The sequence below is a fragment of the Lepus europaeus genome, chromosome 14 (assembly GCF_033115175.1).
Source record: "Lepus europaeus isolate LE1 chromosome 14, mLepTim1.pri, whole genome shotgun sequence".
Classification (NCBI taxonomy): Eukaryota; Metazoa; Chordata; class Mammalia; order Lagomorpha; family Leporidae; genus Lepus; species Lepus europaeus.
In genome coordinates this window covers 53,011,021-53,022,308 of record NC_084840.1, presented here as the reverse complement: position 1 = coordinate 53,022,308, position 11,288 = coordinate 53,011,021, and the positions used below count along the sequence as shown (strand labels likewise).

At 48.8% G+C, this 11,288-nt stretch overlaps 1 protein-coding gene across 2 annotated transcripts in view; it reads left to right on the top strand.

Moving 5' to 3' along the window:
- The first annotated feature begins 296 nt into the window (after positions 1-296).
- Positions 297-11,288, top strand: part of TARBP1 (TAR (HIV-1) RNA binding protein 1) — a 77,790-nt gene continuing 66,798 nt past the window's right edge. For both annotated transcript variants that reach the window (XM_062210631.1, XM_062210630.1), the window contains exons 1-3: positions 297-1,221; positions 5,737-5,834; positions 7,431-7,500. In XM_062210631.1, the coding sequence (XP_062066615.1) occupies positions 297-1,221; positions 5,737-5,834; positions 7,431-7,500 (1,093 nt within the window). The remainder of the gene's footprint in view (positions 1,222-5,736; positions 5,835-7,430; positions 7,501-11,288) is intronic.

The following is an 11,288-nucleotide window of genomic DNA, read 5'->3' as shown; positions in this document are numbered from 1 at the left end:
CTCACAGACACCTGCTTCAACGCCTTGGGCAGGCAAACCTCCAATCAGAAATCAATGGAGTTGGCGTACTAGATGCTCCATTAACATTTTACAAGGGCTTTCAGAGGGACCAGGTAGGGTCCACGCCCTGCTTGTGGAGGGAGCCCAAGGCACTCTGGGGTAAACGAAGCCAGGTCACAGTTCCCCCTCCTGGTGCACGCGCACGCAGCCGCCGACCCGGCAGGTGCACGCGCACGCACTCGCGCACGCTTGCGCCTTCCTTCGGCAGCCTGGTGCCGGTAGCGCGCGCGCGGTAAATGGAGTGGGTGCTCGCGGAAGCGCTGCTTTCGCAGAGCCGGGATCCGCGGATCCTGCTCGGGGCGCTGTGCCGCGGGGAGGCGTCCGCGGAGCGCGTGGAGACGCTGCGCTTCCTTCTGCAGCGGCTCGAGGACCAGGAGGCGCGCGGCGGCGGCGGCGGCGCGCTCCCGGAGGCGGCGCGCGAGGTCGCCGCTGGGTACCTCGTGCCGCTGCTGCGGGAACTGCGCGGGCGTCCTGCGGGCTGCCCGGACGCCGGCCCGCTGCCGCGCCACCGCCGGCGCGTGCTGAGGGCGGCGGGCGCGGCCCTGGGCTCGTGCGCCCGCCTGGCCGGAGGCCCGCAGCTGGCGGCCGCGCTGGCGGAGGAGGCGCTGCGGGACCTGCTCGCCGGGCCGCGCGCGCCGGGCGCCGAGGCGGCCGTGGAGGTGCTGGCGGCCATCGCGCCCTGCCTGCGGCCCCCTGAGGACGGGCCGCTGCTGGAGCGGGTGGCGCAAGCCGCCGTCGCCCTGGCGCTGGGCGGCGACGAGGACGAGGCCGGGCTCGCCGAGAACGCGGCGGCGCTGGTGGCCGGGCGGCTGCTGCCGGCGCTGGGCCAGTGTGGCGGGGCGGCTCTGAGGGCCGTGTGGGCCGGGCTGGCCGCGACAGGGCCGCCTTCGGGGCCGGGCCGCGTCGGGCCGAAGCTGCTGGTGCTGAGCGCGCTGGCCGAGAAGCTGCTGCCCGAGCCTGGCGCGGAGCGCGCCCCCTGCGCGCGCGAGGCGGGGCCGGACGCCCGGCGCTGCTGGCGCTTCTGGAGGACCGTGCAGGCGGGGCTGGGCCGGGCCGACGACGCCCTGACGCGCAAGCGAGCGCGCTACCTGCTGCAGAGGGCGGTGGAGGTGTCGGCGGAGCTGGGGGCCGACTGCACCTGCAGCCCCCAGGAGGCAAACGGTACTTGCCCCTTTGCGCCTGCAGCCCGGCCTGATGTGGCTTTCCCCCGAGGGAGCCCTCGCCCCCAAAGGCCAGCTCTTCGGGGGTCGTCTCCGTGATCCGTACAGAATTGGGGTTATTCCGGATGGCCCCCTTACAAGCCTGAAAACCTGGGGCTGCTCCTCTCGAGGGGGATCTCCGAAGTGGCGTAAGTCGCTGCAGTTGGGGACGGCCTGAGAACAGAGTGGAATAGTGCACCTGTAAAATGATTCAGGAAGATGACCGAGCCCATGCACTCCCCGATGTACACTGTTTCGTGGTAGATCCGTTCTAGTAAGAAGTGGGGTTGATGTCTATAAAATTGAAATAATTTTTATAATTTCTGATTCAATTATGAATTATGTATGAGCCTATGAATTGAGTCTTGGGTGTTAGAATTAAGCATCGTAGAGGCCATCGCATGGAATTTTCCTTGGTGTTTCTGTTAGGAGCAGGATGTACTAGTATTAAACGTGTTCCTCAGGTCAGCCCTGTGAGGTCGTGGGTGCAGGCGTCCTGCGCTCCCGGCGGAGCAGCTGTGCACGGCAGGATTCCCTATCTGTACCCCAGGATTCCCTATCTGTACCCCTGAGGCAGTCGCTTTCCGCGTGGTGTCTGGGCAGGCAGGGGTCCCTGGTCCCCAGTGCAGGGGCAGGCAGGTGTTGACAATTGATCAGCATCTGGTAAGGCAGGGCAGGGCCTCTTCAGTCCTGCTGCTCTCTGAGGAGCCCCTCAGTGGGGTTTTGTCGGTCCTCCAGCGTTTGTTTCTTTGCTGGTAAGAGCAAAGTTGCCAGGTAGCTTTCCAGACCCTAAGTGGAAGCTGAGGCTGTGCCTTTGTTTTGCCCTCGCATTTGGTGATGGTTTGATTGAGGGTGGAATTCCTGTGTGGAAGACACTTCCATTTAGAAGTTTAAAGTTTAACGGTGTCTCTGATGCTGTTCGTCTGAAATGGTCCTGGATCTTTGCTTCTTTAAAACATCTTTGCTGCGGGCATGTGTGAGATGTGTGCTCCCAGCATTCTGAAATTCCACAGCTTTGGCTCAGTTCTGCTGTCATGATCGTTTGGGGCATTTGGTGCACCTGCTCAATCTGGAAGTTGTGTTCTTCGGATCTAGGAAACCTTGAATTATCTTATGGACAATTTCCTCCCTTTCTATTGTTCTCTTTTTAGATGTTAAGCCTCCTGGACTGATTTTCAAAGCATCTTTTTTTTCTAAGGATTTTCATCTTTTTGTTCTACTTCCTAGGCGATTTTTATTATTTCCTCTTTCTGTGAGTTTCTTGTTTTTGCTATCAAATTCTAGTGCTTGTGAAATCTTTTTTTGTTATTGTTCTTGAAATGTCTTTTTTAAAATAGTTCTTTGTTCTTATAACTACACTATTTTACCTCCTTTGATAGTTTTTTTTTTTTTTAAGATTTTATTTATATATTTGAGAGGTAGAGTTACAGACAGTGAGAGGAGGAGACAGAGAGAAAGGTCCTCTGTCTGCTGGCTCACTCCCCAATGGCCACAACAGCCACAGCTGTGCCAATCTGAAGCCAGGAGCCAGGAGCTCCTTCCGGGTCTCCCACGCGGGTGCAGGGGCCCAAATGCTTGTGCCATGCTCTGCCTTCTCAGGCCATAGCAGAGAACTGGATCGGAAGAAGAGTAGCTAGGACTAGAACTGGTGCCCATATGGGATGCCCTTGCCACAGATGGAGGATTAACCTACTGTGCCACAGTCCTGGGCCCAAGATATTTTGTTTTTTTCTTTAAGTTTTCTTCTCCCTGCATGATTTTGTTTTCCCAGGTTTGTTTTCTATTTGTTTTGACCTTGATCTTTATTTTAAAGATTTATTTATTTATTTGAAAGGCAGAGCGAGAGAAGAAGATTGATCTTCCATCCACTGGCTCACTCCCCAAATGACTGCAAAGGCCGGGGCCTGGAACTCCATCTAGGGTGCCAGGAGTCCAAGCACTCAAACTATCTTCCTCTGCCTTCCCAGGTGTCTGAGCAGGGATCTGGATCTGAAGCAGAGCAGCTGGGACTGACTGGTGCTCTGATACATTATGTAGCACCACAGGTGGCAGCTGAGCCGAAGGCCTTGATCTTTAAAGTAGACGTTTCCCCAGTTCTGATGATCCCTAGATGCCTGCATTTAAAAATCAGGAATCAAAATCATACGTAAAGCTGTAAGCGCATGAGTGGTGCTGGTTGACATGAGCAGCACTGGAAGGGATCTGGCCGTGCCCATTCCTTGTGTCATCTCTGGTGTATTTTCACATCTTTCCTCTTGGATTGGCAGAGAGGTCTTCTACTGGACTGTGAAGCTCTGGCCAGCATTTGGGGACCTAAAGGGGAAGAAAGACGGGGGTCTGAGCACCCTAAGGAGTACACATGGTTTCGGAACCCTACTTTCATTAGGGCTGGCCTCAGCTGTGTCCATGCCTCAATCCAGAGACCCACTATTTTACTTCCTCTAGATAATCAGTTCCCACTGAGGAGTCAGATGAGTTAATAGTATCTTTAGTAAGAACAAACAGGCTGTCCTGCCTTTGGAATCTCCAAATTTACGTTGACAATAGCAAGGGAGCTCTTCCTGAACTCACAGCTTATTGTGAAGATAAGTTACCTATCCCACCCTTAGCTGGCTAGACAGGTTGGAGAATTATTAAAGAGGTCTTTTGATGGTTTTTGTCCTGGCCCGGTAACTGAATGCCATTCTGATTGTCAAGTTTTTTTTTTTTTTTTTTTTTTCCTTCGAAATTGTACTTAAAGCTGACTGCCACCAGTCCCTTTGGGTTTTCCTCTCTTGGAAGCCCCCCTCCACGCTGCTCTGGCTGGAGGTCCTTGATTCTAATAAATCCTTTTAAATCTCTTTGCTTGGAAATTCTTCTTCCATGTGAGACAAAGAACCGAGGTAACAATAATTTCTCTGCCTCCATTTTCCCTAACACCACCTTTACTCCTTTTGAGGATGTGGCTTTTGTTAAAACACTGTGCACAAAGCCCTCTTTTGTTTAGCCCCACTTTTCAGAAGTAGCTTTTCTGCCAAGTCCTTTGGTTTGGGGAATTTTGTAGTGCAGATCAAATTGTTTCTTGGCTTTCCCCAGGTCACCTTAAAATTTCCTTTTCTTGAGTTGACTTTCTCTGATTTTCGGACTCTGGATTTTGGTGCTGTTTGCTCTCCTGCTTTCCCCATCCTTGTCTTTGAAAAGTCTTTTACTGTTCTTAGGTTCTTAGGGAGAGAAAGTGGATTTATATATGCACATCTGCAATTCTTATCCAGTATTCCAAAACAGTTTTTAAAAAAGATTTATTTATTATTTGAAAAACAGAGTTACAGGGAGACAGAGACAGAGAGAGAGATCTTCCGTCTGCTGGTTCCCTCGCCAAATGGCTTCAATGGCCAGATCTGGGCCATGCTGAAGCCAGGAGCTGGGAGCTTCCTCCAGGTCTCCCATGTGGGTGCAGTGGCCCCAACTCTTGGGCTATTTTCCACTGCTTTTCCAGGTGCAGTAGCAGGGAGCTGGACTGGAAGTGGAGCAGATGGGTCTCAAAACAGTGCCCATATGGGGTGCCGGTGTCACAGGTGGTGGCTTTACCCATTACACCACAGTGCCGGCCCCCAAAACAATAATCTTAATTTTAGAAAAATGCTTCCTTTTGAATTCCCAAGTCCTGTTTATTTTATTTTATTTTATTTTATTTTATTTTATTTTATTTTATTTTTGTGAGATTTATTTATTTGAAAGAGTTACAGGCCGGCGCCGTGGCTCAGCAGGCTAATCCTCCACCTTGCGGCACCGGCACCCCGGGTTCTAGTCCCGGTTGGGGCGCCGGATTCTATCCTGGTTGCCCCTCTTCCAGGCCAGCTCTCTGCTGTGGCCCGGGAAGGCAGTGGAGGATGGCACAAGTCCTTGGGCCCTGCACCCGCATGGGAGACCAGGAGAAGCACCTGGCTCCTGCTTTCGGATCAGCGAGATGCGCCAGCTGCAGCGGCCATTGGAGGGTGAACCAATGGCAAAAAGGAAGACCTTTCTCTCTCTCTCTCACTATTCACTCTGCCTGTCCAAAAAAAAAAAGTTACAGAGAGAGAGGGAAAGATAAAGATCTTCCATCTCTGGTTCACTCCCTAAGTGGCTGCAACAGCCAGCTGAGCCAGGCCTAAGCCAGGAGCTAGGAGCTTCATCTGGGTACCTCACATAGGTGGCAGTGTCCAAACACCTGAGCCATCTATTCCTGCTTTCCCAGTCTATTAGCAGGGAGCTGGATGGGAAGTGGAGCAGCCTGGACTTGAGCTGGCAGCCATATGGGGTGCCAGCATTGTAGGTGGTGGCTTTATTAGCTATGCCACAATGCTGGCCCCTGTTTAGGTTTTGATACAGGGGCAACCTTCATCATTGGAGAATACAATATCTGGTAATAATGACATTATTTTAAAAACTGTTTTCGTTTAAATAACTATGACATTTCCAAGAGAAAAAACTAAATTTCTCTTTTAAACCTTGTTAGGCCCAAGTCTGTTTTGGTGGTCTGAGAAGAAAAAGGATGAACTTCTAAAGTTTTGGGAAAATTATATTTTAATTATGGAAACTCTTGAAGGAAATCAGGTAAGTACTTTCATATTTTAGAAAATCCTACAAAAGATGCAATTTTTATTGTTCTTGAACGTTCATTAAAAGCAGTGAAAAGACCAACTTGGATATAACATAATAGAAGCTAAGTATACTTTATTTACCTGCATAAATGCAATTTAAATTAGAGTGTAAATTATTTCAGGAAACTGATACTTTCAACTGACTTAGACTGTCATAAAAACTTAGTCTTATTTGATTTTTAAAAAATATTTGTTTTAAAGTCACAGCTACATAGAGGGAGAAACAGAGAGAGAGAGAGAGAGAGGTCCTTCATCTGCTGGTTCACTCCCCAGATGGCCCCAACAGCCAGCACTGGGCCAAATGGAAGTCTGGAGCCAGGAGCTCCTTCTGGGTCTCCCACATGGGTGCAGGGGCTCAAGCACTTGGATCATCTTTCATTGCTTTTCCAAGCCATTGGCAGGGAACTGGGTCACAAGTGGATCAACGGGGACTTGAACCAGCGCCCATATGCCAGCGTTGCAAGTCACTGCTTTAACTGGTTCACTTTGAGAACCTCTGCTGGAGGGGCTCTTAGTCTATAAGCTGTGGACCGCTAAGGGGTCAGCTGAAAGATGCATTCCACTTGTGTACCATGCATTGTTTGTGGGCTAAAATAATTACTTATATGTGTTACATATATGCTCATATGGCTGCAAAGATGAGGGTTAAAGAAAAAGTGGGGCCGTCACTGTGGTGTAGCAGGTGGAGCTGCCGCCTGCAGTGCCGGCATATGGGATGCCTAATTGAGTCCTCGCTGTTCTACTCCCGATCCAGCTCTCTGCTATAGCCTGGGAAAGCAGTAGAAGATGGCCCAAGTCCTTGGGCCCCTGCACCACGTGGGGGACCTGGAGGAAGCTCCTGGCTTTGGTTCGGCACAGCTCCGGCCGTTGCGGCCAACTGGGGGGTGACCCAGTGGAAGGAAGACCTTTCTCTGCCTCTCCTTCTCTCTCTGTGTAACTCTGGATTTCAAATAAATAAATAAATCTGTTAAAAAAAAAAAAAGAAAAAGCATTCCTAAAGTCAAATAAACTTTAACTAGTAGATGCATTAAAGCCCCCAATAATTTATGTAAAAACTTGGATTTACCTGTATTTTGAAAGACACATAAATTAAACGGCAGCAAAGCTATCTGCAGCAAAGTCAGAATAGTATGAAGAGCATTGGACTCTGAGCTGTTTCTCAATATGTGACTTCGAACAACTTGTGTGACTGCTGAAAGTATTTCAGTTTTTTTCCTCTTTGTGATGTGTTGGTACTGTCAGCCCTACCTGCTTCCCAGGACAGTTGAGGCTATGTGATGTAATTAGTGGTCCTCACTAGAAAGGTGTAAACACTACTGTAACTGTACGTTAGGTTATGTTTGTTAGCTTTGCCACTAGTTTTCATATCTGAACCACACTCTGATTCAGACACAGGCAGGATAGACTCCTTAGGCAGGATTTTTGTTTTCGTTGTTGTTGACATAGGGGTAAAAATAAAATGGCTGCTGTTATAAAAATCAATGACAATTCCTCCCGGCATTTAAAGGTGTGCTTTCATTTCATATGTTTTTTTGTTCTTATTTTTTAGATACATGTTATAAAGCCAGTCTTACCAAAGCTGAACAATCTGTTTGAATACGCGGTGTCAGAGGAAAATGGTAATTACTGCTTTTATAGCACTGATATGTTCCCCTTGATTTTCTAACTCAGACTTGCTCATTAGAGATAATTGGGAAAAGCTATAAGAAAGTGTAAGGGAAAAAACAGACAAAAGGAAGCTACCAGATATTAGCTCTCCTGATCGACCCTTCTGCGTGAGGTTGTTCACGGTGTTTATCCCCTCCGCAGTGTATCCACATCCCTTTGTCTTCATCCCTAAATCGTCTGCAGGAACATAGCCTCACATGGCTGCAGATCTGTCTGTCATTTGGAGATACGGTTGCATTTTTAAACTTTGGTTTGGCAGATTTCAAACATTTACAGAAGGAGACTAGTGTATGCAGTGAGTCCTTCACCCGCTTCAGCAGCCCGCTGTGGCCAGCCTTGTTTCCTGTGTCATGTGCAGACGTTCCTCCTCCTTCTGCACCAAGTGATTCGGAGGGCTATTCTGTGACCTTGTATCATTTCATCTGCAAATACTTTTGTATGCGAGACTCCTCTTAAAGATAGGGGCTCTTTGGTTGTGTGTGTGTGTGTTTGTGTGTATGTGTTGTTTAAGATTTATTTATTTATTTGATAGAATTACAGAGAGAGAGAATGAGAGACAGAAAGGTCTTCCATCCATTGGTTCACTCCCCAAATGGCCGCAACGGCCAGGGCTGGGCTAAGTTGAAGCCAGGAGCTTCTTCCAGGTCTGCCATATGGGTGTAGCGGCCTAAGCATTTGAGCCATTTTCCACTGCTTTCCCAGGCCATTAACAGAGAGCTGGATTGGAAGTGCAGTAGCCAGGACTAGAACCAGTGCTCATATGGGATGCTGGCATTGCAGACTGTTGCTTAACCAGCTCTGCCAAGGTGCTGGCCCATTTGGAAATGTTTTAAGAATGGTATCTTCTACATTTTTTTTTTTAAATTATGAAAGGCAGATTGACAGAGAGGGAGAGAAAGAGAGAAATTCCATCCACTGGTTCACTCCCCAAATGGTTGTTAGGGTCAGGGCTGTTCCAGGACAAAGCTAGGAGCCAGGAACTCCCTCCATATCTCCCACGTGGGTAGCAGGGATTCAAGTACTTGGGTCATCCTGTTTCTTCCTGGGTGCACTAGCAGGGACCTGGATTGGAAGTAGAGCAGCCGGGACTTGGATTGGTGTTCTGATACGGGGTATGAGAGGCAGTGTAGATAAGGGATGCTGGTGGTGCTGGTGGTGCTGGTGGTGGCTTAACCTGCTGTGCCACGATGCTGGAGCCTGTTCCACATTCCTCATCCCGGCTCTTTGGTATGAATATGCTTTTACTGCTTTCCATTCTTCATTTCCATTGATGTTAGGGTTCCTTTTTTGGGCAGGTTTCAGTGATTATTCTGTATCGTGGCTTTCTTTAGAAGAGAAAATTCCAAGATACAATTTTCTTTTCTTTTCTTTTTTTTTTTTTTTGACAGGCAGAGTTAGACAGTGAGAGAGAGAGAGACAGAGAGAAAGGTCTTCCTTTTGTTGGTTCACCCCCCCAAATGGCCTAAACGGCTGGCGCGCTGCACCGATCTGAAGCCAGGAGCCAGGTGCTTCCTCCTGGTCTCCCAGGAGGGTGCAGGGCCCAAGCACTTGGGCCATCCACTGCCTTCCCGGGCCACAGCAGAGAGCTGGACTGGAAGAGGAGCAACTGGGACAGAATCTGGAGCCCCAATCGGGACTAGAACCTGGGCTGCCACAAGCAGAGGATTAGCCTAGTGAGCTGTGGCACCGGCCCAAGATACCATTTTAAATACAGTTTTTAAGCCCCTAATCACTACTGCACAGGTATTATGAGAACATTTTAGGAGAAATAATATGAAGCTGAAGCTTCCTAAAATGATTTTATGCAATTATGTTTAGATAAAACAACTAACTGCAGGTCAGTGGTGTTGTATTCTCATAGGAAGATAAAATGCTACACTATTGTGTTTACACATGAGAATCAACCTAGGTAAAGAGTTTTAGTGCCTACTCTAGATAATTGCCACTTTTAATAGTTTGACCCTCAGGAATTGAGCTGTATTCAGCTGATTGCTATGCTTGTTTTCTGATACACTGGGATTTTTCACAGATCATAAGCAGCCACAGTCCCACCTGGGGCTAGAATTTAATTGAATTCTATTGTGACTTCACTTGTGCATTTACTATTAAAATCATGTCCTTATTAGCACATTTGGTCAACAGCCCTTGGCAAATCATATCAAATAGCAGTGACTGAGTTTGAAAGATTACTGTTGTCAGAGTTGAACATGAACTTGGCAAGCAGTGGACCAAACACTTATAGTATATCAAGAGTTAAAAATTCTGAAATTTTTTAAAAAGGTTTATTTATTTATTTATTTGAAAGGCATAGTTACAGAGAGGCAGAGGCAGAGAGAGTGAAAGAGAGAAAGAGAGAGAGAGGTCTTCCATCCGATGGTTCACTCCCCAATTGGTCGCAATGGCCAGAGCTGCGCTGATCCGAAGCCAGGAGCTTCTTCTGGGTCTCCCACGTGGGTGCATGGGCCCAAGGACTTGGGCCATCTTCTACTGCTTTCCCAGGCCATAGCAGAGAGCTGGATTGGAAGAGGAGCAGCCGGGACTAGAACCGGTGCCCATATAGTATGCTGGCGCTTCAGGCCAGGGCGTTAACCCACTGTGCCACAGTGCCGGCCCCCTGAATTTTTTTGTAGCAGAATTAAAGGATATTATAAAGAGTCAAAGTACCTTTAGGGTACACATTTATTCCATTTTTTATTTGCTCAATATTAGTATACAGTGGACTTCCAAAAGTTGATGGAAAATTCACACTATCTTTTAATTCCATTTGTCCATGAACTTCCTGAAGCCTCTTTAATAGATATGAACACATACTTACCTGGGGTCCAACACTGTATGCTGAGCAATAGGGGTGAAGTGGTGACACAGAGGCAGTATTTTTCACTTGAGTTTTATCTGTTTTCCATGAGCAACAGTTTTGATTGTAAGCTCCGTGAGAACTTGGAAGGGGGGTGAAATGGAGCAGAGAGAGAGCCGGGTAACCAGGGAGACTTGTTGTAGGGTCTCTGGCAGAGGAGGTGGTGCCTGGGACACCAGCCCTGAGGTGGGAGAGCTCCCTGTACAGAGCAGGAGCCCCAGTGAGGCTGCAGCATGGTGGGCACACGGAGGAGGGGCTAAAGGCCGGAGTGGTCGTCAGGGTCGGTTGTTGCCTTGTTGGGATTTTACAGTAAAAGCCCCGGGTTTTAAGCAGAGGAATGGCAGTTGAGATTTCTGTTTAAAAAATGATGGGCCGGCACCGTGGCTCAATAGGCTAATCCTCTGCCTTGCAGCGCTGGCACACCGGGTTCTAGTTCCGGTCGGGGCACTGGATTCTGTCCCGGTTGCCCCTCTTCCAGGCCAGCTCTCTGCTGTGGCCAGGGAGTGCAGTGGAGGATGGCCCAAGTCCTTGGGCCCTGCACCCCATGGGAGACCAGGAGAAGCACCTGGCTCCTGCCATTGGATCAGCGCGGTGCGCCGGCCGCAGCACACCAGCCGCGACGGCCATTGGAGGGTGAACCAACGCAAAAGGAAGACCTTTCTCTCTGTCTCTCTCTCTCACTGTCCACTCTGCCTGTCAAAAAAAAAAAAAAAAAAAAAAAAAAAAAAAAAAAAAAAAAGAAGGATCAAAGTAGGGTGAGATAAAAACTGGTTGAAATCACTCCAGATCTCAAGTTCCAACCTGTAGACCTGGGGTAATATTTAATATTTGTACATAGTAGCAGCTGTAACATTTGTTTGTAGTCACTCTAAGTGCAACTGAATG